This window comes from Callithrix jacchus, chromosome 6, assembly GCF_049354715.1.
Source record: "Callithrix jacchus isolate 240 chromosome 6, calJac240_pri, whole genome shotgun sequence".
NCBI lineage: Eukaryota > Metazoa > Chordata > Mammalia > Primates > Cebidae > Callithrix > Callithrix jacchus.
The window spans coordinates 152,696,153-152,722,879 of NC_133507.1; the positions used below are offsets into that span (position 1 = coordinate 152,696,153).

Below are 26,727 nucleotides of genomic sequence, written 5' to 3' on the forward strand. Positions count from 1 at the left end.
ATCTCTACAAAAAATAGAAAAATTAGCTGGCTTGGTGCTGTGCACCTGTAGTCCCAGCTACTCAGGAGGCTGAGGTGGGAGGATCACTTGAGCTCAGGAGGTTAAGGCTGCAGCAAGAGGAGATCACACCACTGTTCTCCAGGCTGGTTGACAGAATGAGACCTGGTCTCAAAAAAAAAAAAAAAAAAAAGAAAAGAAGAAAGAAAAAAACTGATGACATGTTATTAAGCACAGTTTAAAAGGGAGCAGGGGTATCCCACGAGAAGTCACCAATGCCATCTGTCAGGAGACAGTCCCACCACCCGACTGTTACATTAGCATCAAAGTACAGACTCTGTCTAACCACTGGAAACCAGGGGAGGGAAGATGAGTTCTGTTTAGCTTAGTGATAACCGTTCTCTTTCTACTGAGACATTGGCTTAGGAACACGCAATAAAAACTCCAAAAACCTTTTTATTATTTCTAGCTGATTTCTCTAACAAGGTGATAAAAAGTGGATGAGGGGTCATTGTGAAAGTATAAAGGAATATTGTTGTTGACTAGGCATACATACATAAAATTGATTTATGATATCTAAAGAGTTCAGATTTACAATGTGTGAAGAAGGAAATTAAGATATAGTTTAGATGCAATGTCCAGTGACTGGACTGATAGGATTTAGGATTTGGAAGAAGAAGATTGCTTGCTTTTTTTGCTAATTTTTTAAGGGGATAAATTCTACTCTAGGGACCAACATAATGCCATTAATTTCAAGATGAATACGTGACACAGATCAGCCTCCCTCACAGAGCGATCTTGGGGCAGCTCACCGGCAGGTGCCGTGTTGAGCTTGAGTGTTACTGTGAATCACACACTGTAAAGGAGCTTGGCCCGGCCCTGCCACAAAACCGTTGGTGTCTATAAAGTTTGGTACACTTGATACTGGTTTCTATATCTGGCAGTTAACAAGAATCTGGGCTTCTGCCAACTTTCTCACTGTTGGAAATTCAAAAGGGCCCACTAAACAGAGCCCTTCTTTCCCCGAGTTCTGAACCAACTGAAAAATAGGACAAAAGAGCAAAGGAAAAAGGAGCTGAAAATATAACTGTTGGTACTGACAAAGCTCATATTGGAGAATGCGGATCTTTTTTTTTAGACAGAGTCTCACTTTGTCACCCAGGCTGGAGTGCATTGGCACAATCAAGGGTCACTGCTGCCTTGCCCTCCTTGGCTCAAATGATCCTCTTACCTTAGCTTCCTGAGTAGCTGGGACTATAGGCATGTGCCACCATGCCTAACTAATTCTTATTTTTACTTTGTAGAGACGAAGTCTTACTGTGTTGCCCAGGCTGGTCTCAAACTCCTGGGCCCAAGTAATCCCTCCGGCTTTGGCTTCCCCAAATGCTGGGATTACAGGTGTGAGCCACCACACCTGGCTGAGAATATCGATTTTGTTTGTAGGCAGGTGGGATCCCACTCTTGTGCCTGGGAGTTACAGAAGCGTACTTGCACAGTCCTGGACAGCTCTGGCCAAGCCTAGCCCTCTGCCATTGCTGTGGCCACTGTGAGGGCGGCACGGAGAAACAGAGTTGACATGTCCTTTCTGATGAGCTCTGCCCAAAGCAGAAGAGGACAGGCAGGACAGTGATGCCCAGGTTTGCCCCCAGTCTCACCAGTCCCATGAGTCACCCCCTTTCTGGATAGGAAGGCTCCCACTGACCGAGTTCCCCGCAGTAGAAACACCGTAAGAGGAAAGAAGTGTGGGTCTGCCATTACCTCTTTCACGCCCAGGTAGCTGTGTCCAGAAAGCTGCCCATGTTATCGAAGCTGGCACATGTATCTAGGCACTCCCAGAGGGTTTATAATGATGGGATTCATTTCTTTGAGGTCAGAGCTCTCTCAGGTGGCCTTTTCTGTTTGACTCCACGTACTGCTGCTCTAACCCATTTGTCTTTCTGTAGTCCTTACCTTATCGGAGCCTGTGGCTTGCTGGGATATGAGAGAAATCAGATTTTATATTATAAGCAACTTAGTGATAAGGAGTAAGGGAGAAACTTCTCCCTCAGGGCGCAAGAGGCTGAGTTTTTTGTTTTCTAAGATTACGCAAGTCACGCAAGCATGTTGGTTTGCAGGGAACTCGGTGCCAGGCTGTTCCTGGATGACTGGCTGCTGTCGAGCTTTCATCTGTGGCAGAACAGCTCCCTGGCTGTGATGTATTGAAAGTCAGCACAAGCGGTTAGGGTTGGGGTTAGAGCTAGCGTTACACAAAGTGTTAGCTAGAAAGTGTACTATTTTATCTGTAAATGGAGCACACCGCCTCCCCTCCCCTCGCTTAGCGCATCCTGTACTCCATGGGAACCTGTTGCCTGTGCTTCGTATGCATCCTTCTAGAGCCTTTACATATATGTCATTCATTTTACCTATGTGTTTATTTTCTTTATCTTTTAGAGTTCTAATTTGAGAACAGCATTTCTCTATCAGACATTTAAGTGGATTTTCTGTTTTCTCCTGTTTTTAATGGTGCAGTATACATTTTCCTGCCAAGAGCAGTTGAAAGTGCCTTGGTTGGTCTTTCTCTTCTTTGCCTCCTGTTCTCCCTGGGCAAACGGGAATGCAGAGACGCTGGAGGAAAAATGTGCCATGAGAGGGGCTCGTTCCACCCATACCAAGCCTCTGTCCTAAGGGCAGGAGTGGGCAGAGGGCAGGCTGAGCAGGAGACAAGAGTCTAGTGCCAACTCTTAAGGTAGAAATTCGAGCCCCTGCCCCCTGGGGGAGTCCCAAGTCCCACCTAATGGCACCTCTGGCTTTTTGGATTCCTTGAATGGGGAAGTGTCCTTTTAAATGCATCCTTATTTAGAAAGATGGCCCATTTGAGAATTAATGTTCTTTTTCTTCAACAACTCCAGATAAGGCCCCATTGGAAATAAAAGTGAAAACACTTTATTTATTTGGCTTTTATTTTAGGCTCAGCAGGTACATGTGCAGGTTTGTTACATGAGTAAATTACATGTTGCTGGGATTTGGTATACAGATGATCTCATCACTGGGGTAGTGAGCATAATACCTGAGAGTTAGTTTTTCAACCCTTGCCCCCTCCCACCCTCCCCCTGCTGGTAGTCCCCAGTGTCTGTTGTTCTGATCTTTGTGTCCTTGTGTTCTCAGTGCTTAGCTCCACTTTCAAGTGAGAGCGTGCGGTATTTGGTTTTCTTTTACTGGTTAAATTCGCTTGGGATCATGGCCTCCAGCTGCATCCATGTTACTACAAAGGACATGCTTTTGTCCTTTTTTATGGTTTCATAGTATTCCATTGTATATCTGTACCAGATTTTCCTTATCCAGTTCACTGCTGATGGGCACCTGGGTTGATTCCATGTCTTTGCTATGTGAACAGTGCTGCCATGAGCATAGAAGTACACATGTCTTTTTGGTAGAATGATTTACTTTCCTTTGTATGTATATCTAGTAACAGAATTGCTGGGTCAAATGGTAATTCTGTTTGAAGTTCTTGAGAAACTTCCAAACTGCTTTGCACAGTGGCTAAACTAATTTATATTCCCACCAACAAAGGTTTTTTTTTGTTTTTGTTTTTGAGACAAGGTTTTGCTCTGTCGCCCAGGCTCACTGCAGCTTCGACCTCCTGGGCTCAGGTGATCCTCCCACCTCAGTCTCCTGGGACTACAGGCACACGCCACCACACTTGGCTAATTTTTTTATATTTTTTTGTAGAGATAGGGTCTCACTTTGTTGCCCAGGCTGGTCTTGCACTCCTGGCCTCTGACAGTCCACCCACCTCGGCCTCCCAAAGTGCTGGGATTATAAACATGAGCCAACATGCCCAGCCCTGTGATTTTAATTTGCATTAAAATACTTTTGATTTTGTGATAGATGCTATAGCATTAAATGTGAAAAGGCCCAGGACATGGGTCTTAGAAGGCACCTGCTTCCACATCAGCCGTCTTTGTCAGCAGCTTCCTGTTGCATGGCTTGTGGCTCTGGCTTGAAGCTCAGCATCTTCAGCCCTTGCCTTCTCCCCCATGTGATTTTCTTACATCTTGGCAAATGCCTGCACTTTCCCCACATTGCCGCTGTGTGTCCAGGCCATCTTTCTGGGGGTGATACCCTGTGTATTGAGGAATCTCCCAAACAGTACCCCTGACCCTGCTCTACCTTACGTAAACCAATGCCTGTTGCATACCCAGACCAACATGGTGATGCGAGGGTTTAACACCTTAGTGGGCCGGGCGCAGTGGCTCACACCCATAATCCCAGCACCTTGGGAGGCCGAGGTAGGTAGATTACTTGAGTTCAGGAGTTCAAGAGCAACCTGGCCAGCATGGCGAAACCCTGTCTCTACTAAAAATACAAAAATTAGCTAGCGTGGTGGTGCACACCTGTAATCCCAGGTACTTGGGAGACTGAGGCACAAGAATCACTTGAACCTGGGAGGTGGAGTTTGCAGTGAGCTGAGATTGTGCCACTGCACTCCAGCCCGGGCAACAGAGCAAGACTCTGTCTCAGAAAAGAAAACACCTTTGTAATAATATCTCAACCAGTGGGTAGAGCTGTGACTGGCCATCATCTGAGCTCCAAACACAGACTTGCTGGCCTCCATGAATGCCTGACAGGTTCACCACATTTTTTGTGTCCAAATCAGGCTCAACTTTTCCTCCACACAGATGGTCTCCCCTCCTGAACCTGGGAAGCGTCTGAGGTTTTTCCATGTCCTTTGCCTGGTTATAGGATCTGAAAGCACTTCCTCCTTCCCTGCCCACATTACTGTTGTTTTTGTGTTTGTTCAGGCTCTCCCTAGTTCTCTCCTGGCTTACAGTCACATTTCCTAACTGGTCTTAAAGCTCTTACCTTGCTGGTCATTTGTCACATGGGAGCTGAAGTGGCCTTTCTTTGTACCCTTTGTGTTCCAGGAAGGACTTAGGTGTCTTACAGGCATCTGATCATATTACTCTCTTGCTCAACACCTGTCGTCACCTTAGGGTGAAGTGGTTTTCATCTCATTCAAGTGCCCCTTCCATTAAAAAGCTGGCCATTGCAGCCTCTACCCCATCTGATGGGGATGTGCCTCTGGCTTGGGCTTCCATTGCCTCTTCAGTCCCCTGGCTGAGGTATTGCCTCAAAGATTCCATTGTGGGTATTTGAATCTCTGTTGAGGTCAAGAAGCCCCACCTCAGCATCCCAAGTAGTTGGGACTACAGATGCTCGCCATCACACCCAGCTAATTTTTTTGTATTTTTAATAGAAATAGAGTTTCACCATGTTGGCCAGGCTGATCTTGAACTCCTGACCTCAAGTGATTCACCTGCCTCAGCCTCCCAAAGTGTTGAGTTTACAGGTGGGGGCCATTGTGCCTGGCCAGTCTGAGCCATTTAGAAGTGGAGTTTGGCCAGGTGCGGTTGGACCCAGGAGGTGGAGGTTGCAGCGAGCTGAGATTGTGCCACTGCACTCCAGCCTGGGCAACAGAGCAAGACTGTGTCTCAAAAAAGGAAAGGAAAGGAAAGGGGAAGGGGAAGGGAGGAAGGAAGAAAGAGAGAGAGAAAAGAAAGAGAAATAGCAAGAAAGAGAGAGAGAAAGAAAAAGAAAGAAAGAGAGAGCGAGAAAGAAAGTATTATGGACCAGAGTTGAGCTTCTCCAAGTATACTGTGCAGGCATGTCCCCTGGGGACCTGGCTGAAGTGCAGGTTCTGGTTCAGGAGGTCTGGCATGAGACCCAAAATTCCGCATTTCCAATGAGATCTGGGTGATCCTGCTTCTCTGAGGAGCATACTCTGAGTAGCAGGGGGCTGCAGAGTCCAGAAATAAACCCAAGGATGGGTATATATCTAGCAGATAACAGAGGTAGGAAAGGGCTGGTTTATTTCATGGGTCACAGAGTCAGATGGCTGTCAGAGCTGGGAAGTGTGTGAAGCAGCTGGTGTCAGGCTGTAGGGAACTCTGGAGCCTGAAGATTATGTTCCTTCCACCTTAGTGTTCACATTCAAATTTAAAAAGGAAGAACAAAAAGGAGGTGAAGAAGAGAGGAAGGAAGCAAGGCTTACTGATGGAAACATTTTGAGGTGATATTGGACAGCCTTGGTGGGACTTAACGTGGCACTCATATCACAAAGGAAAATACATTAGCGTGAATTCCAGAAGATGAAATCTCTAAATGTAAAAAATAAAGCTATGAAAATGTTAGAAGAATTGAAAGAACGTGTATAACCTTGAGGTAGTGTAGACCTCCTTAAGCGAGGTTGAAATCCATGAAAACCATCTGGTATCACATAGGCATGAAGGCAAGGTCAAAAATAATGGCCAGTATCACTGAAGTTTAAGAAAGTAAACTGTTTTTAACCCATTGAATTGATGGAAGTTTTAGAGTGATGGGATCCAGTACTGATAAGGGGAAGGGAAGACTCTCCTTCAGTGCAGGGCATCTGGCAATGTTTATCAGAATGAAAATTACATACCCTTTGATCTAGATTTTGGAAGTCTAGCTTAGCTCACAAAACAAAGTATCAGTAAGTATTAAGTGTGGTGGCGCATGCCTGTAATCCCAGCTACTGCAGAGGCTGAGGGAGGAGGATTGCTTGAGCCCAGAAGTTCAAGACCAGCCTGGGCAATATAGTGAGACCCTGTCTGCTAAAAAGAAAATTTGAAAAAATAACTTAGGTATCATTAAATGACAATAAATAAGATTTTTAACAAGGCTTTTGTAATTTCATAAGGGGGAGAATTATAAAATGGGTCCCCCAGGTGCCCATCACCCACCTTCAGCAATAAATGGCATTTCACTAATCTTGGTTTCTTTCTTCTTCTCTACTTATTCCCTGCCCCCACCCTTCAGTTCTTTAAAGCTAATTCTAAACATGTCACGTCACCTGTAAATAATTCAATATACATCTCTAACTGATCAGAGGCTTTAATATACAAACACATAGCCACAACACCAAATGCAGGTAACACTAATTCTTTAGTATCAGCTAATACCAGTCCACTCCACATTCAGATTTCCCTTATTTTCTCAAAATATCTTTTTACGGTTAGTTTATTTGAGTCAATTCAAGCAAGCACCACACACTGTATCTGATTATATGTTTCTCAGATGTAGTAGTGCATGCTTAATACAGCACTGCTTAGGGCCGGGCGCGGTGGCTCACGCCTGTAATCCCAGCACTTTGGGAGGCCGAGGCGCGTGGTTCACGAGGTCAAGAGATCGAGACCATCCTGGTCAACATGGTGAAACCCCGTCTCTACGAAAAATACAAAAAAAAAATTAGCTGGGCATGGTGGCGCATGCCTGTAATCCCAGCTACTGGGGAGGCTGAGGCAGGAGAATTGCCTGAACCCAGGAGGCGGAGGTTGCCGTGAGCTGAGATCGCGCCATTGCACTCCAGCCTGGGTAACAAGAGTGAAACTCCGTCTCAAAAAAAAAAAAAAAAAACAGCACTGCTTGTAGTGGCAAAAAGAAACACACACACAAAATAAATGTCTGTAAAGCAGGCAATAATTTTGCCTGTAGACAGGATTAAAAGAGAGTAGGATGGAAGAGGGGTTGTTAATATTTTTTAAATACCTCGAGAACATTTGACTTGGTACAAAGGGCACATTTTTATATTTGAAGAGAAAATCTTAATAAAAAAGCCAGCCGGGTACGGTGGCTCATGCCTGTAATCCTTGGTTGGTGAATCCTGGTGGATTAAAACTTTGCACATCTGTTGATTCCACGGTATCAGGGTAATTTGGGATCAGTGCATTGCTATCAGTGTTTAACACACTGTTTTCTTCTGTCCTCTTCCCCTCAGGCCTCCACCATGTTGCGAGCCTCCTTGGCACCTGTGTAAGTAACTGCTCTTAGGAATTTTTATTAAGGAGAACAGCAATGTGTAAAACGGGAATTCAAAGTGTCTTTAATAAACACTCATCTTAGCAGCCTAGTTTAGAGGAATGCTACATTTGAGCCATAGCTACGTGTGGGTATTAAAGGAAATATGAGTACTTATAAGTAATGTTGTTAAACCAGAATAATATTTCTTTTTAGATGTAGTTTTACCCTTGTTGCCCAGGCTGGAGTGCAGTGGTGCAGTGTTGGCTCACTGCATCCTCTGCCTTTTGGATTCAAGTGATTCTCCTGCCTTACTCTCCCAAGTAGCTGGGGTTACAGGCATGCGCCACCATACCCAGCTAATTTTTATATTTTTAGTAGAGATGGGGTTTCACCATGTTGGTCAGGCTGGTCTCGAACTCCTGACCTCAGGTGATCCACCTGCCTCGACCTCTGAAAGTGCTGGGATTACAGGCATGAGCCACTGCACCCTGCCATCTTTTATTTATTCTATTTCTTTGGTAAGGAAGCCTCAAATGAAAAAAACTGTTAAATTGTTCATATGGTATTATATAGAAATGAATTGAATCTACTACCATGGTGCAATCCACAGAGCGTTGCAGTGTCTGAATTTATGTTGTCTGCTGGATCACGCTGTGATCAGGGCCATGAGCAGCCCTGTGTGTGTCTGAACACTCCTGTTCTGATCATTTGGGCTGTTCCCCTTGGGAGTGCCTTATGCTGTAGGGGACTGTGGCAATGGAGTTGAGAACCTTTGACTTGTACATATGGACCAGGGTGGCTTCTGGGAACCTCTGAGCCAGCTTGGTGGGGAAGGCGAGGAAGACAGGGGTCTGTGTGATTCCTCAGACACCTGAGATGCCCACAGCATTCCTCCTCCCTCAGCCCTGCCTGCGTCTGACCTTGACCCTGCACCTTCTCTCCTACCACTTTGGCAGTATCACTTACTGCACAGATGGCTAGGGTTAAAAGCCCACCTCTGCTACCCACCTTGTGACCAGGGATTACTTATATAATTTCTCTGTGCCTCAGTTTCCTCATTTATAAAATGAGAAGAATCATAGTAATTCTATTATAGGATTGCTGTGAGATTAAAAATTAGCTAATACATATACAGCACTTAGCATTTGGTGTATTACGCCAAAATGAGGAAATTATCACTGGTACAGTACTGTGAACTAGACTGCAAACCTCATTAAATGTCACCAGTTTTTCCATGCCCTCTCATCTCCTTTGCTACAATAAAACAGCAATACAACAAAACGTGAAGACACTTATTTTAGTGACAAGGAAGCTGAGGTGATGATTCCTTTCATTTCTGGCTGACCGAAGGCAGGTGGCGGGGCAGTCAGAGCTGTGTGGATCTCAACTCCAAAGCCTCTCCTCATTGAAACCCAACTCCCCTGAGATCTTTGGCTTGGAATCTTCCTGAGGAGGGTCTGCAAATTGTGCTACAACCCGTCTCCTGGCTGTGTTCCCATGCTGCTTCCTGGCCACGTGTTCTGCCTCCTTGGAGGGCTGTGCCCCCCGCCTACTTACTCTTTTTTTTTTTTTTTTTTGAGATGGAGTCTTGTGATGTCTTGCCTACGCCGTAGTGCAGTGGTGCAATCTCAACTCACTGCAGCCTCTGCCACCTGGGTTCAAGCGATTCTCCTGTCTCAGCCTCCCGAGTAACTGGAACTACAGGCATGTGCCACCCTACCGGGCTAATTTTGTGTTTTTAGTAGAGACAGGGTTTCACCATGTTGGCCAGGCTGGTCTCGAACTCCCGACCTTAGGTGATCCACCTGCCTAGGCCTCTCAAAGTGCTGGGATTATAGGTGTGAACTGCACCTGGCCTCTGCCTGCTTATGCTTCACACTTGTTTCCTGACTGTTGCTCATATTCCCCCAGTCCAGTCGCTCAGGCTTGAGAGGAACAGTGGCTTCAGGTGTTGAGGTAGAACACTTAGGGCCTGCTGATGCTCATCGTCTTTGGACTGTGTTCAGAATTCTAAACAGGACTTCAGTGGAAAGTTATGATGCCCCCAAGGTGATTTCTTCCCCATCCTAGGGGGCTCTGGCTGAAGGTGAATCTGTAGGGGTTTCTAAATCTGTTCAGGCAGAGACTCCTTGTTTTAGGAAAAATGTTAAACAGAATCTCAGTCCATCCAACAGAACAGGCAGAGCTGAACTGGTTGAAGCTGAGGTAGGCGCCTAGACCCCAGGTCATCCTCTAGGTGGAAGCTGGTGGGTCATGCTGGGAGCCCAGGGGAACAGCAAGTTCTAGATCGGGTGCCATAATGCTCAGGAGGTGTAATGAACATGCCTTTTTGCCCTTTTCTTTCTGTTTGAACTTGTGTTGCTGAGTAGGAAATTGAAGGATGTCCCATTACTGCCCTCCCTGGATTATGAGAAACTGAAGAAGGATTTGATTTTGGGGAGTGACCGCTTGAAAGCCTTCTTGTTGCAGGCTCTGCGCTGGGTAGGTACCTTTGTCTTGAAGTTAGAAAACCAAACCAAACCAGCGGTTTTCTTGGCTGGCTACCTTGCCTGTGTCTTTTAACCCATCTTCCAGAAATCTTTCTTCCCCTATGTCTGCTGACACCAAGAACGGAAGTTGAAAGCCACTTCTGAAGATAGCCTGGGCCTCCTTTAAGAAACCCCTATGTTATGACAATTGTGATGTAATGAGTTAAATAAATAAATTTCAAGGCCAAGAAGACTGTACCTGCCTGTGGCCCTTTCCTGGCTGTGAGCCCCACTCTGCTTGTGGGGGCCCGTGTGTGAGCGCATGGAGTCAGGGTGGCCCACAGCCCCGCAGAGGTTCTGTATGCAGGCACTGCTGTGCAGCCGCCCTGGAGAACTACCAGGGAAAGAACTCCTGTTCTCAAGACTCTAAGGGAAGTGGCCCGGTCTCCGTCGTTACTTTTCTCCCTACTCTTCAGCTTGAGTGCAGTTTAAGTCAGCAGTTGGCTCTCAAGCTTGTTAGTGTCAGACCCCTTTCCACTCAAAAATTAAGGAGGACCTCAAAGAGCTTTCATTTATGTGAAGTTATTTGATACACCAATGTTTACAGCATTTGAAATTAAAAATGAAATTTGCCTGGGCATGGTGGCTCACACCTGTAATCCCACTAACTTTGGGAGGCCAAGGTGGGCTGGTCACCTGAGGTCAGGAGTTCTTCAAGACCAGCCTGGCCAACATGGCAAAATCCTGTCTCTACTAAAAGTACAAAAAGTTAGCTGGGCGTGGTGGCAGGTGCCTGTAGTCCCATCTACTCAGGAGACTGAGGCAGGAGAATCGCTTGAACCTGGGAGGCGCAGGTTGTAGTGAGCTGAGATCACACCACCACACTCCAACCTGGGCAACAGAGTAAGACCCCATCTCAGAAAAGAAAAAAACAAAACTGAAGATTTGAAATATGTTTATTAATTTCATTTAAAATGAACACTAATAAACAAATGACATGTTAACATAAATAACACTTTTTATGACGAATACTACTTTCCAAACAAACAAAATTGTGAGAAGAGCAGCACTGTTCTGCAGATGTCTTTAGTGTCTGGCTTGATGGAGGAAGCTGAATTCTCCTATCGGCTTTGTATTTGCCTCTCAGTGTCACACTTCATATAGCCTCTCAGAGACTGATCATAAAAAAGACATGATCGTATCTTAGTATTAGGAAAATTGTGACCTTGCAGACCCCCTAAAAGGGTTTGGAGGACCTCTCAGGGTTCCCTGGACCACACTGTGGGAACTGGTGGCTCTAGCCAACACTGACTGAACCAGCAATTCTTTAAGTGAACAGTCCATTTGAATTCATTAGCATCAGACATCTTCATGGACCCCCGCATTTCAAGGTATCCTGGCATCAGGATCCTTAGCAATTTTCCATCTGTGGATAGAAGCAGTTCTCACTTACACACAAGTGAATGGCAGTACTTCCTGAAGCACGTCTTGAGAAGGACTCTGACGACATATCCAGGACCTGCAGGAAGAGTCCTGTGGAAAGCAGTGATGTCTCTTTTGGTTTTGGTTGGGTCAGGACTCGAGTGGGTGGAGCAGCTTGAGTCATCAGCAGTGGCTGTCTCCTCCCTGGCCATTTACCTCTCTGCTTAAGCTCTCAAACTCATCTTTGATTTGCCTCTCGGTTTACTGATGCTGCACTTCCTCTCAGTCAGTGCTACTCCTGAGCCTCTTGCTGAGACAGGGTATTCCTTTGCTGAGAGAGTGACATCTTCAGAGAATAACCCAGAAAAGTGAACAGGTTTCTTAGGATTTCATCTGTGTCCCTCTCCAGTGGCCCCACCCGGCTTCTTGCCCCTGCTTCTATTATACCCAAGTGAGTTCAAACAGAAGCGCCACACTGTTGAGTTTGTTGAGAGTCCACCTTTAATGGCCTGCGTCCGAGAGTCAGCTAGAGCTCAAACCTCTCGGCCTAGAGCAAAGGGCGGTCAACATTTTTATACCAGTTTAGGGTCGGGGGCGGTAGATTATTACAGAAGCAGAAGGAGCAGGTTAGGGGAATTTAGGAGGTGGGGGGCCTAACAACAAAATTATATTTAAAGTTGTTTTTTATTCAGGATGTAGGGTAGGCAGTTAGACAGTTGCAGGTACAGGATGTACAGGGCCAGTGGGCCGTTTCTCAAAAAACTGGTCACAAAGATGGCAGGTGTCTCAGACCACAAGCTCTTGGAACAGAATGCCCACCATAGCTCAGGGTGGGCAAAATGGAGTTGGCAGGATTGTTCAAAATGTATTCATCATAGTCAAGCTAGGGTAGTTCACTTCAACCTCAGTGAACTCAACAGAAGGGCAGCAGCGCCCCCGATGTGACATTTTGGGCACACCCTGGCTCTGGTGGTAACATCTGTTGGCAATGCCTGCTCTGGAGGCCTCGCCGGCTCTCCTTCTAGCCCAGGGGTCTGATGCTCTGGCCTGCACTCTGGCCCATGCTAAGAACTAGCATATTCCTTACACATCCAGCTTCTCTTCAGCTAGAAGCAGGGTTTGCAGCCTCAGGATTTTTATCTAGTAGGATTTTCCTAAAAAGGATATTTGCTCACTCTGTTACATGCTTTTTCATATCCCATCTCACACCTGTACACACCCATGTGCACCCTCACACACCCATTTTACATGCTCTCCACATGAAAGTTTTCTTCTAGCCCTGTCGACATTGCATAAATTTTTACTTATAACAACATAACAGACTTATGGCTTTCTAAAATCTACAAAATACTAGCCAGCTACCTCTACACTCATCATGCATGCATGCATGCACACATGCACACACACACATGCGCACATGTACTGTATGACTCTCATTCCTTATAAGAAAGGATCAGAGCGCTCAACAGTCAGCCTTGGGCCCCTCCCATTGAGCCATGCCACTGTGCCCTGTATTGTACCTCCCTGAGCTAGACCTCACTTTCCTATCTGCCACCGTGCTATCGCTCCCCTGTGCTGGTTAATAGGCTGCCCTTCCTGCAGGGGCCAGCTCCTGAGCCCCTTTGTACAAGAAATGCCTCTATGGGCATGGATGAGCTCTCCACTATCTGCATACTTATTATCTGAGCATTTTGCTGCTTCACTTCTCTGGAAATTTCACATGTATAAGTTGCTCCAAAATCCACTGTGTCACCCATTAGGAAGCACATCATAGGTTCTTGTTATTTGTTTAACCAGTTAACTCACCCCCCACAGCTGGATATTATTTATTTTGTTTGGTTAAATGTGTAGTTACTGATACTGCCATTTAAAACACACCTGCTACGTGAAACTTTTTTCCATTATAAGACTAAGGTCTTGCTACTTTTATTTTTCTTTGCTCCAGCGCTTGACCACATCCCATCCTGGAGAGCAGAGGGAGACCATTCTGCAGGCCTATATCAGCAATGACCTCTTGGACTGTCATAGCCACACCCAGGTTGGTAAGAGGTGGCTCACATCCTGGCCAGGGCCTTCAATTCTAGGTAATGATCTTAGCATCATTCCTCATCTGGGGGAAGCTTTCATTTTTGTGCACATTTTCAGCATCGTAATTGTATGTCAGCCTTGAGCTCACGAGATCTTTTGTTCAACCTGGGCATTGTCCTCCTTTTTGCTTCTAGTAAAGAGTTCTAAACAAGTTAGGACTGCTTGATTCATCATCTCTGGAGTTCTTTTCTGCCGTTTTTTCTTTTCTCAAATTCCCAACTCTTTGACCTCACTTCATGCTGCTTGCCATGAGTCCTGAAAACTGAGTGTGACTTCAGAGGAACGAAGTAGGTAAGCAAATTCAGGTTGGTTACATCTGGGCCTGACTAAAAGTATCGTTAATACAGTACTTATATATAGTTTTGGACCAGATAGGTCTACTGATCCTGTGGGAAAAGTATGAGATTTAGGGTAAAATAAACTTTCTTTCCAACCTCTGCTCTACCACTCATTAGCCAGGTCCCGTAAGCGAGTTACTCAATCTCAGGCACTTCCTTGTCTGAGAAAGGAGCTGTGCCTGCCTTGGGAGGTTGTTGGGATGATTACGTACAGTCATATGTCGGAGTCCTTAGCTCCAGGCCTGGCACCGAGCAGTCTTTCTCTCTGTCCCTGCCCCTCCTACCTGTATCTGCACCAAACTTCACTGGACAGGAGGAGGATCAGGATTTTGAATTTGGCACATGTTAAGACGGTACTACATTTTATTATTTCAGTTGAATTTTTATCCAGAGTGCGGTAAAAATGTAAAGCTATTGTTAAACTTCACAATGTATGCACTGAGTGGAGTATCAAATTGTCTTAACTCTCACTGATTAAATAACTGTCTTAGGCCATTTCCTACTGCTAGAACAGAATACCGCAGATTGGGTCATTTATAAACAATACAAGCGTATTGTACTCAACAGTTCTGGAGTCTAGGAAGTCCAAGAGCCTGGCGCCAGCATCTGGCAAGAGTCATCCCAAAGCAAAAGGCAGAAGGCAGAAGTGAGCACGCAAGACAGAGAGTGGAGGGCGAAGCTGTCTTTTTAGCAGGAGGTTACTCAGGATAACTAACCCACTCCAGCAATAATGGCAGTAATACATTAATGCCTAATATCTTCTGAAAGGTCCCGACTCCCTGTACTACAACATTAGCAATTAAATGTGAATATGAGTTTTGGTGGGTTCATTCAAACCATAGCAACAGACCCTGGGAAAGCGATTTACACATTAATCTGTTGTGCATACAGGCAATACAATTTGAGTTTCGAGTTGCCAGTTTACTCTGCGAATGTAGTCTTCATGGTGTCATGAAAGAGTTGTGTTAAGTTTAAAAATACTCTCATATACTTGACTTATTTTCTTGCTTTTCTTCCTGTTGGATTTTTAATGGCATTGGATCCAGCATACAAGGCATGAAGCAGCTGAATAATAGATTGTTACATCTTCTCAACTCAAATTCAAGGAGTAAAGTCAATACTGATTATTTCTTTTTTTTTTTTTTTTGAGACGGAGTTTCGCTCTTGTTACCCAGGCTGGAGTGCAATGGCACGATCTTGGCTCACTGCAACCTCCACCTCCTGGGTTCAGGCAATTCTCCTGCCTCAGCCTCCTGAGTAGCTGGGATTACAGGCATGCGCCACCATGCCCAGCTAATTTTTTGTATTTTTAGTAGAGACAGGTTTCACCATGTCGACCAGGATGGTCTCGATCTCTTGACCTCGTGATCCACCCGCCTCGGCCTCCCAAAATGCTGGGATTACAGGCTTGAGCCACCGTGCCCGGCCCAATACTGATTATTTCTAACATTACTTCATTGAGTCAAAGATACACTTTTCTCCCTGTCTTAACATCTTTGTTACTGGGGTGTATCTGATAGTGAATGGCATATTATAGCTTAATTGGCAGTGTTTTTCTTTTCTTTCTAGATTTTTATACATAAAACGATAATGTGTCTTCTTATGAAAGGTGTCGTGGGTTTTGTCATCTGTAGTTTTTGGCAAAAATACAGTGATCTCCATAGTCATTGAAGAGAGTAATTTCTTCCTTAAGTCATTATGTATAATTCCTGTGGTTTATTTATTTATTTTGAGATGGAGTCTCACTCTTATTGCTCAGGCTGAGTGCAATGGCACAATCTCAGCCCATTGCAACCTCCACCTCCTGGGTTCCAGTGATTCTTCTGCCCCAGACTCCCAAGTAGCTAGGATTACAGGTGCCCACCACCCACCCAGCTAAATTTTGTATTTTTAGTAGAGAGACTACTAAAAATGTTTCACCATTTTGGCCAGGCTAGTCTCAAACTCCTGACCTCAGGTGATCCGCCCACCTCAAGTCTCCCAAAGTGCTGGGATTACAGGCTTCAGCCAGGGTGGTCCAGGGTGCTTTGAGAATTACAGTTTGAGACCAAAAACTTGAATGGAGCCAAATTTAGTGAAATTGCAAGGCTGCGTTTTTCATTTTCAGCTGAATTCTGAATTTTTCATTTTTGTTTAAGAAGAAATGAGCTGAACCCTTTTACACTGCTGGTGGCAATGTAAATTAGTACAACCACTATGGAAAACAGTATGAAGATCCCCTGAAGAATTCGACTTAGAACTACCGTTTGGTTTAACAATCCCACTACTGGGTATCTATCCAGAGAAAAATAAGTCACTATATGAAAAAGACACATGTACACACATGTTTTCAATTTGCAGTTACAAAGATTTGGAACCAACCTAAGTGCCCATCAACCAATGAGTGCCTAAAGAAAATGTAGTATAAATACCATGGGATACCACTCAGCCATAAAGAGGAATGAAACAATGTCTTTTGGAGCAACTTGGATGGAGCTGGAGGCCATTATTCTAAGTGAAGTAACTCAGGAATGGAAAACCAAATATCGTATGTTCTCACTTATAAGTGGGAGCTAAGATACGAGGATGCAAACAAAAATGATATAATGGATTTGCACAGGTGACAGTGCTCACTGTACCCAGTGGGTGCACTAAAGTCTCAGAAATCGCCACTAAATAACTTATGCATGCAATTAAAAACCACCTGTACCCCATAAACTTGAAATAATTTTTTTTTTTTTAAAAGAAGAAATAGGCCAGGTGTGGTGGCTCATGCCTGTAATCCTAGTGTTTTGGGAGGCTGAGGCAGGTGGATCACCTGAGCTCAGGAGTTTGAGACCAGCCTGGCCAACACGGTGAAACCCTCTCTACTAAAAATATAAAAATTAGCCAGATGTGGTGATGCATGCCTATAATCCCAGCTACTTGGGAGGCTAAGGCAAGAGAATTGCTTGAACCTGGAAGGCAGAGGTTGCAGTGAGCCACGATCATGCCACTGGACTCCAGCCTGGGCAGCAGAGTGAGAAAAAAAAAGAAAGGAAGGAAGGGAGGGAGGGAGGGAGGGAGGGAGGGAGGGAAGGAGGGAAAGAGAAATGAGTGTAAGTTGTCTTAAGATGTCAGAGAATCTGCAGGGCAGGAAGACTCCTTGTCCAACGTGGATGCTTTGTCCCTATGGCACCATGGTAACCTGGCCTGTACAGACAGGAAATTGAACTCCTTGGTTTGTTCCTCTCCTGTAGTGGTTCTCAAAGTTTAATGTGCATCATTATCTCCTGGAGGTCTCATTAAAACACAGATCAGGTCCCACCAACAGTTTCTGTTCGGTAGATCTAGGGTCGGGCCCAAGGATTTGCATTTCCAGCAAGTTTTCCAGCGATGCCAATACTGCTGGTCCAGGGTGCTTTGAGAATTACAGTTCGAGACAAAAAACTTGAATGGAGCCAAATTGAATGAAATTGCAAGGCTGAGTTTTTCATTTTTAGCTCAATTCTGAATTTTTCATTTTTAGCTGAAACCTGAGCTCAGGAGTTCGAGACCAGCCTGGCCAACATGGTGAAACCCCATCTCTACTAAAAATACAAAATTCTTCATACCTCTAACCATCTTAACCATTTTTAAGTGTACATTTGAGTGGTATAAAATGCATTCATAATGCTGTGCAAACATCACATAGTGTCAATCTCCATAAATAACTTTTTTCATCTTGTAAAACTGAAACTTTATACCCGTTAAGCAATAATTCTCCATTTCCCCTTACTCCAGCCCCCTGGCAAATTCCCATTCTACTGTTTGTCTCTATGATTGTGACTACTCCAGATACCTCATATAAGTAGAATTGTCCAGTATTTTTCTTTTTGTGACTGGCTTGTTTCACTTAGCTAATGTCCTCAGCTTCATCCACGTTGTAGCATACGTCAGAGTTTCTTTCCTTTTTAAGGCTAATGCTTCCTCATATGGATGGACCAGATTTTGCTCATCTATCTGTTCCTCTGTCAGTGGACATTTGGGTTGCCTCCACCTTTTGGCTGCTGTGAATAGTGCTGCTGTGAAGCGTGCATGCACATCCTGACTGCTGTGTTAATTCGTTCCTTGCTGTCTTTACAGTTTCCCCATCTGTGTATATAGCGTGCATAATACAGTGTTTGCTTTTGTGCTGAGTAGCAAGTCCCAGCCTTGCTCTGCAAGGGAACAGCACTGTGCCCATGTTAGATGAAGTTACCTAGGAGAAAGTGGCATAAACAAAAGTTTGGGATAATAGTTGGACATAGCTTCCCTGAACATTTATTGATCCCCTCCGGTGACATTGGTAATCAAAGCTGGGAGAGAGTCCTGTGAAACATAGACCATGTGGCAGAATTGAAAGATCATCCAGGTGCCAGTTGTCCAGCAGAATATTGATTGATTGAGACAGAGTCTCACTGTCACCCAGGCTGGAGTACAATGGCGCAATCTTGGCTCACTGCAACCTCCATCTTCTGGGTTCAGACGATTCTCCTGCCTCAGCCTCCCAAGTAGCTGGGACTACAGGTGTGTACTACCACACCCAGCTAATTTTTATATTTTTAGTAGAGATAGGGTTTTGCTGTGTTAGCCAGGCTGGTCTCAAACTCCTGACCTCAGGTGATCTGCCCACCTCGGCCTCCCAAAGTGCTGGGATTACAGATGTGAGCCATCGAGCCTGGCCCTGCAGCAATATTTATGCCCAAGGGCAATGGTGAGCTGCTCTGTATTTTGGCTTGTAGGTGCACCTGATCTAGTTCTCAGGGGTCGATCACTTGAGAATACTTCTGTGGGGGTAAAAAGACTGTTCACAGCTAATCCACACAGGGCATGGAAGTGGGAGCTGGAATGTCACTAGCACATGTCAGAATTATCCAAATGCCAGTAAGAGTATGGGCTCATCTCACCGGACATTTTGTATTCTGTTTACAAATTAGGACATGGTATACTACTTTGGAACACAGGCAGCATTTACTAAAACTGAATTCCTCATGTCCTAGCAAAGCCTCTCCTAGGTATGGCCCCAACAAAAACGTGCCCATATTTTCACTAAAAAACATACAAGAATATTCATAGCTGCACTTCTTATAAGAACCAAAATGCTGGCTGCAACCCAAATGTCAGTCAGCAGTAGAATGAATACCTATGATGTATTTGTAAAATGGGACACCTTAAGCAATGAGAAGGGGCACACAGCAGAGACCACAGGTGAATATCACAAGCAGATTGTTGAATGAAAAAGTCAAATGTAAGAGAATATATAATATATGGTTTCATTTATTAAAAATTTAAAACCAAGTAACATGAATCTATGATGTTAGAAGCCAGGAGAGAGAGGTCACCCTTGGTTTGGAATGCGGTTCTTGAAGGGCTTCTGGGACCATGGGCATGTTCTGTTTCTTGACCTGGTTGCTAGTTAGCCGCATGTTCAGTTTGTGAAAACTCACCAGGCTGTACACGTGATCTGTGCAGTGTTCTGTGTAGATGCTATACCTCAGTAAAAATTTGACCTCAATTGTTGTTAATGGTAATAGGTATCTTGGGGACGATGGCCTTTGACATATTGCCCTCTTGAGTCAGCTGGGTTTAGTCTGGACAATATCTGGTGCATAGCTACCCTCCAGGCGTCTCTTCACCAAACTGTTACTGATTCCTTTCACCCCTCTCCTGAATTGGACCTCTGTTTCCAGTGCCCCATATTATCTTATTTCTTAACTTGTTCTCTCAATTGGTGGAACATTCTTGAGTTAATAGCTTCTAGAGAAAAGGTGCATAGGAAGTATATTTTTGAGATCATGTATGGTCAAAAAATGTCTTCATTCTTTGTATAGAATTCTGGATTGTAAATAATTTTTCTTCAGAATTTTGAAGACATTGCTCCATTGTCTTTTAGGTGCCAGTTTTGCTGTTCAGAAATCCAAAGCCGGCTGGGCCTGGTGGCTCATGCCTGTAATCCTAGCACTTTGGGAAGCTGAGGCAGGAGGATCACTTGAGTCCAGGAGTTTGTGACCAGCCTGAATAAAATAGTGAGACCCCATGCCGGGCACGGTGGCTCACGCCTGTAATCCCAGCACTTTGGGAGGCCGAGGCGGGTGGATCACGAGGTCAACAGATTGGGACCATCCTGGTCAACATGGTGAAACCCTGTCTCTACTAAAAATACAAAAAATTAGCTGGGCATCTTGGTGTGTGCCTATAATCCCAGCTACTCAGGAGGCTGAGACAGGAGAATTGCCTGAACCCAGGAGGCAGAGGTTGCAGTGAGCTGAGATCGTGACATTGCACTCCAGCCTGGGTAACAAGAGTGAAACTCTATATAAAAAAAAAAAAAAAAAATAGTGAGACCCTATTCTCTACCAAAAAACAAGTTGTTTTTTTTTTACATTAACTAGGCATGGTGGCACAAGCCTGTAGTCCAGCTAACTCTGAAGACTGAGGCGGGAGGATTGCTTGAGCCCAAGAAGTCGAGGCTGTGAGCTGTGATCACCCCACTGCATTCCATCCTGGGCAACAGAGTGAGACCTTGACTCAAAAAATAAAAAAAGGAATCTAAAGCCATTCCGCTTCCTTATCTTTTGTATGTGACCTGTGTTTGTCTCTATAGAAGCATTTCTTCCCTTCTGTTTTCTGTGTTCTCTCTCTGAATGTTGAACCTCCTGAACTGGTTTTCTGTTTTTCTTATAGTTTCTCTCATATTTTCTATCTTTTTTTTTTTTTTTGAGACGGAGTTTCGCTCTTGTTACCCAGGCTGGAGTGCAATGGCGCGATCTCGGCTCACTGCAACCTCCGCCTCCTGGATTCAGGCAATTCTCCTGCCTCAGCCTCCTGAGTAGCTGGAATTACAGGCACGCGCCACCGTGCCCAGATAATTTTTTGTGTTTTTAATAGAGACAGGTTTTCACCATGTTGACCAGGATGGTCTCAATCTCTTGACCTAGTGATCCACCCGCCTCGGCCTCCCAAAGTGCTGGGATTACAGGCGTGAGCCACCGCGCCCGGCCCCAATTTTCTATCTTTTTGTTTCACTCTCTGGGAGATATATTTCCTTCTCTCCTTCCTTCCTTCCTTCCTTCCTTCCTTCCTTCCTTCCTTCCTTCCTTCCTTCCTTCCTTCCTTCCTTCCTTTTTTTGACAGTTTCATTCTGGTTTTCTATTTTTCTTATAGTTTCTCTCGTATTTTCTCTTTTTGTTTCACTCTCTGGGAGATTTCCTTCCTTCCTCCCTCCCTCCCTTCCTTCCTTCCTTTCTTTTTTTTTTTTTTTGACAGTCTTACTCTGACACCCATGCTGGAGTGCAGTGGCATAATCTCAGCTCACTGCAGCCTCTGCCTCCTGGGCTCAAGCAATCTTCCTGCCTCAGCTTCCCAAGTACCTTGGATTATAGGTGAGTGCCACCACACTTGGCTAATTTTTGTATTTTTATAAAGATGGGGTTTCACCATGTTGGCCAGGCTGGTCTCAAACTCCAGATCTCAAGTGATCTTCCTGCCTCGGCCTCCCAAAGTCCTGAGATTATAGGTGTGAGCTGTCATGCCCAGCCTTCCCAGGAGATTTTCTTCATCTTTATTTTCTGACCCTATTGTTGAAATTTTTCTTTCCTTTTTGATAGTATTATTTTGTTTCATGGATATAATACAATTTCTTATGTCTTTGAGGATATTAGTGATGAATTTTAATTTAAGTTTTAGTTTTCTTCTCCCTGCACAGTCTTTTACTCCAAGCCCTCCCCCCGACCCCCTATTTGTTTTGGCCTCCTGGTAGAAACTTTTCTTGGATGTCTGGTAGTCCTTGGTGATCTCCTCATGACATATTTAGATCTCCTAATGACATATTTAGTGAAGGGGACTGAAAAGCCCATTGAGTGTGATGGTAGGGCCTGTCAATGTGTAGCTCCACCAAGGGGGATCTGGGTGGGCCATTTGCTGAACCTCTGATTTTACCATCTCTAGTTCTTTCCCCTTGGGCTGGTCATTTCGCTGTGAGGATAGTTTTCTAATCTTGGGCCTAGGTGGGAAGGGTCTGATTGCCAGTGTCCTGGGAGCCAAGTTCTGAAGTGGCCCTCTGTTCCACATTCATTCTGTATTTAGACATTAACCCCCCTCTCCATTTTGTTCTAGAATCCCTCAAACACTTGCTGTCCTCTGCCTGGTGTCCCTGATCCACAGACTCTGTGTCACACTCACAAGGGAACACCCTCTCTACAGCCCTGTGCTGAGAGGTGCACAGGAGTCACATGAGTGGGATCCAGCTGCTTCTTAAACAACTTTCATTCATTCATCTTCATTTTCCTCCAGCTCATAAGCCCTTTGAGGAGTTAGTAATGGAAATTGGGTAATTCCACAGTTCCCTTGCTGCCTTGAGATTGGACCTTCTTGGGCCTGCTAAGCCTCTTGCCATCCTGCATTCCTGCTTCCCAGAACTGTGGCATTATCATTTCTTTTGCTGTTCTCTCTATCCTTAGGAATTATCTTTTTTAACAGTGCTTTTATTGTAGTTTTACTGTGCTTTAGAGGGCACCAAGTTAGGCGTGTGTCTTGGATCTACCATTCTAACCTGGAAAACAGCAGCAATGGTAACAGCAAACAGGAATGCTTCCTTCATGCCAGTCACTGTTCTGAGAGCGTCGTATAATGAATTCATTTAATTTGAAGTCTGACTAACTTATTTTTGTCAAGTCTCATCAAATTTCAGTTGGAAATCAAGACCCAGATGAAATGTTTGGCTTTAGTCTGTTTATTTCACCTCTAATAAATTCAGGCAGAGGAAGAGAACTACCAGACCCAAAGAGGAGACGTGTTTATCTCTCCCTTCTCTTAACCTTGTTTTCACTCTTGACTTTGTCCCCTAGAGGAGTGTGCTCCAGTTGCTGCACTCCAAGAGCGACGTGGTACGACAGTACATGGCCAGGCTCATCAATGCTTTTGCGTCACTGGCAGAAGGTGAGACATCAGCTTTGCTTAAAGAGAAGAGCTAGGTCATACTGATTCCTTTTCCTTTGAAAATGAGTGTTCCTCCCAAGTTTCTTAGCAATTACGCTTCCTCAATTTGTTACTGTTTAATTCATCTAAGGTCTTTTGTGAAAATTAGTTGTTGTCATATTGCTTTAGTTTGTATCAGAGCACTTTGGACAGTTTTTGGGTTTATTTTGTAAGCCTCCTGGTTTTATTTTATAAGCTTTCTGGCTTTGTAACATAGTAACGTTTTATATTGCTTTCAAGCATATCACAAGTAATGAATGCACTTTCTACAGTTTTCTATTTAAGACAAAATAAGTGAAACAATTACAGCAAAATAAGCGTGGTGAAACAAAGCAGACTCCAGTAAACGCTGCATCATTTCCTTTGGAAGACTACAAGCTCTTAAATCAAAGGATTTGAAAACTCGGAAAATAACATGCCCTCATAACTGAATGCAGAATGATTTGGTGAAGTGCCATTATCTTCCATAAGTTCTTATTTGTTTGAGCTCTTTATAATGTGAATAAAGGGAGTTTTCAAATTATGAATATATGATAGTCTACAACTTAGTTCATTTGTTTATTAATTCTTCCATCCATTTGGCAAACATTTATGATAAGCCAGGATGTATTACTGAGGACCATTCATATAATAATACTGTTGAAACTTATGTCTGAAATTGACATCTTCCATATCAATTCAGAAGTCCACAACAGGCTAGTGACCATTCAGGGTTTATTATAGGGTCCCAGGTATGGCTTCCACCTTCCTCTCCAGGCCTTGTGCATGTCTGAAGGGAGCAGAGAATGTGGATGGAAGCACTCCTTGGCTGCCTGTATTGTGAAGGCTTAAGGGCCCATAACACAACATCTACCCCCCGTTTCTCCTTGTAGATCTGAATGTTGGGTTCAGGATTTCATGAAAAAAAAGGATGGTGCTCCCCACAAGAACACAGCAGTGAATTATGTGTAGCTCACAAGAAGAGTGGTTTTTCTAGTCATCAGATAGTTAATTGAATAAAACCAACTTTTAGAAGAAATATCTTTTAATAAATTTTGTGGGAGTTTTGTAGGTTTTATTTTTTTTTTATTTTTGACAGAGTCTTGCTCTGTCACCCAGGCTAGAGTACAGTGGTATGATCTTGGCTCACTGTAGCCTCAACTGCCCAGGCTCAAGCAATACTCCTCCTGCCTGAGCCCCCCAATTAGCAGGGTTGACAGGTGTGCATCATCATACCTGGCCAATTTTCTTTAGTTTTTGTAGAGATAAGGTTACGCCCTGTTGTGCAGGCCAGTCAGGAACTCCTGAGCTCAAATAATCCACCCGCTTCAGCCTTCCAAAGTGCTAGGATTACAGGCGTGAGCTACATTGTGCAACCAGTAAGATTTTATTATTATTATTATTTTTATTTATTTATTTTTTGGGTCAGGGGACAGAGTCTTGTTCTGTCGCTCAGGCTGGAGTGCAGTGGCTTGAATCTTGGCTCACTGCAACCTCTACCTCCCGAGGTTAAGCAATTCTCCTGCCTCAGCCTCATGCAGTTCTCCTGCCTCAGCCTCCCGAGTAGCTGGGATTATAGGCACCTGCCACCACACCTAGCTAAGTTTTGTATTTTTAATAGAGACAAGGTTTCACCATGTTAGCCAGGCTGGTCTTGAACTCCTGACCGGTCTTGAACACCTGACCTCAGGTGATTCACCTGCCTCGGCCTCCCATAGTGCTGGGATTACAGGCATGAGCCACTACTCCTGACCTAGTAAGTTTTCTAGAACATAAAATTACCCAGACTCTACTGTGTTTTATGCAAAGTAAGTTTTCATGCAAAGTGGTTTTTTAGCATACCAGATAAATTATTTCTGTCTTTCACCTGTTTCATCTCTGGTGTATTATCAGGTCGCCTCTACCTTGCCCAGAACACAAAGGTGCTGCGGATGCTGGAGGGAAGGCTGAAGGAGGAGGACAAGGACATCATCACCAGGGAGAACATTCTTGGGGCCCTGCAGAAGTTCAGCCTCAGGTAATGACTGTGTGGTAGGTCGTGGTGTCTCCTCTGAGATCACATTGAGTTAAAATTCCCAAGACAACTCAGGAGGCAGTCGGTATTTTTCCACTAACACTTTGGAGAGGGTGGATGACTTTCTAAGACAGAGCTAGAAAGCTTATCTCTAATCCGCTAAACTATCCTGCTAGAGACTGCTGGGGATGGAGGAAGATGTTTTATTTTTTTCTTCATTTATTTATTTATTTTATTTTCACCAGGGCCTTTGCTCTGAGAGGAAGGCATTTTAAAAGCACCAGTGTATTTTCCTAATGGACATTATCTAGTGCCAGCCATGCTAGATTGTGTCTCAGGGCATGTGTAGGGCTTAGAGACAGACACATGAATAGGGCCCAATACAGCCTCAGCCCTCAAGTTATTTCCAGTCCCCTGTGGGAGCCACACATGTAAATGTACATCCCAGCAGAGTGTGAAAGACAGTCCTGTGGAGTTAGGGTTAGGGCCTCCTGACCTTGGCAAAGCAACCTACCCCATCAGCTCAGCCTAGACCGCCATGACTTGGAACCTATAGGGCCAGGCTAATTTTTGTGTTTTTAATAGAGACAGGATTTGATCATTTTGGCCAGTCTGGTCTTGAATTCCTGACCTCAGGTGATTCACCCACCTCAGCCTCCCAAAGTACTGGAATTAACAGGCATGAGCCATCGTACCCAGCCCCATAGGTTTCTTTTCAGTTAACAGCTTTATTGAGGTGTATTTTATACACCATAATATTCCCCCATATCAAGCACACAATTCAAGGATTTTAGCGTGTTTATAGAGTTGGGCCACAATCATCACCACAATCCAGTTTTAGGACATTTCCATTACCACAAAAAGAAACCTTATACCCATTTACAGTCACTCCTCATTTCTACCCCCAATCCTCGATAGCCACAAATCTGCTGTTGGTGGATTGACTCGTACTGGACATTTCATATCAATGGAATCATGTAGTGTGCGCTCTTTTGTAACTGGCTTCTCTCACTTAGCATCACATTTGCAAGGTTCGTCCTTGTAGCAGTGTGTGTCAGGGCTTCATTCCTTTTGTGGCTGAATGATACTCCATTGTGGCTACACCACGTTTTTTTGTTTGTATGATTGGTTGGTTGGTTTTTTTTGAGACGGAGTCTCGCTCTGTCGCCCAGGCGGAGTACAGTGGTGTGGTCTCGGCCCACTGCAACCTCTGCCTCCCGGGTTCCAGCTATTCCCCTGCCTCAGCCTCCTGAGTAGCTGGGATTACAGGCACGCGCCACCATGCACAGCTAAGTTTTGTATTTTTAGTAGAGAAGAGATTTCACCATGTTGGCCAGACTGGTCTTGAACTCCTGACCTCTTGATCCACCTGCCTTGGACTCCCAAAGTGTTGGGATTACAGGCGTGAGCCACTGTGCCTGGCCTATATTACATTTTGTTTGTCCTTCAGTTGATCAGCATTTGGGTGGTTTGCACTTTTGGCCGATATGTATGACACTGCCATGAATCTTTCAGCACAAGTCTTTGTGTGGACATATGTTTCCTTTTCTCCTGGACCAGCATCTAGGAGATGAATTACTGTGTCATATGGTAATTTTCTCAGAGTTTTCTTTGAAAATAATCACCTCAAGTTCTCTTTGACTTTATTGAGAACTCTAGTACCTGG

The 26,727-nt window shown here is 44.5% G+C and overlaps 1 protein-coding gene across 5 annotated transcripts in view; it reads left to right on the forward strand.

Moving 5' to 3' along the window:
- ARMC9 (armadillo repeat containing 9) overlaps positions 1-26,727 on the forward strand; it is a 171,473-nt gene that overhangs the window by 46,374 nt on the left and 98,372 nt on the right. For all 5 annotated transcript variants that reach the window (XM_035306028.3, XM_035306032.3, XM_035306031.3 and 2 more), the window contains exons 10-14: positions 7,775-7,809; positions 10,167-10,278; positions 13,633-13,725; positions 22,939-23,029; positions 24,941-25,064. In XM_035306028.3, coding sequence (XP_035161919.1) covers positions 7,775-7,809; positions 10,167-10,278; positions 13,633-13,725; positions 22,939-23,029; positions 24,941-25,064 — 455 coding nt within the window. The remainder of the gene's footprint in view (positions 1-7,774; positions 7,810-10,166; positions 10,279-13,632; positions 13,726-22,938; positions 23,030-24,940; positions 25,065-26,727) is intronic.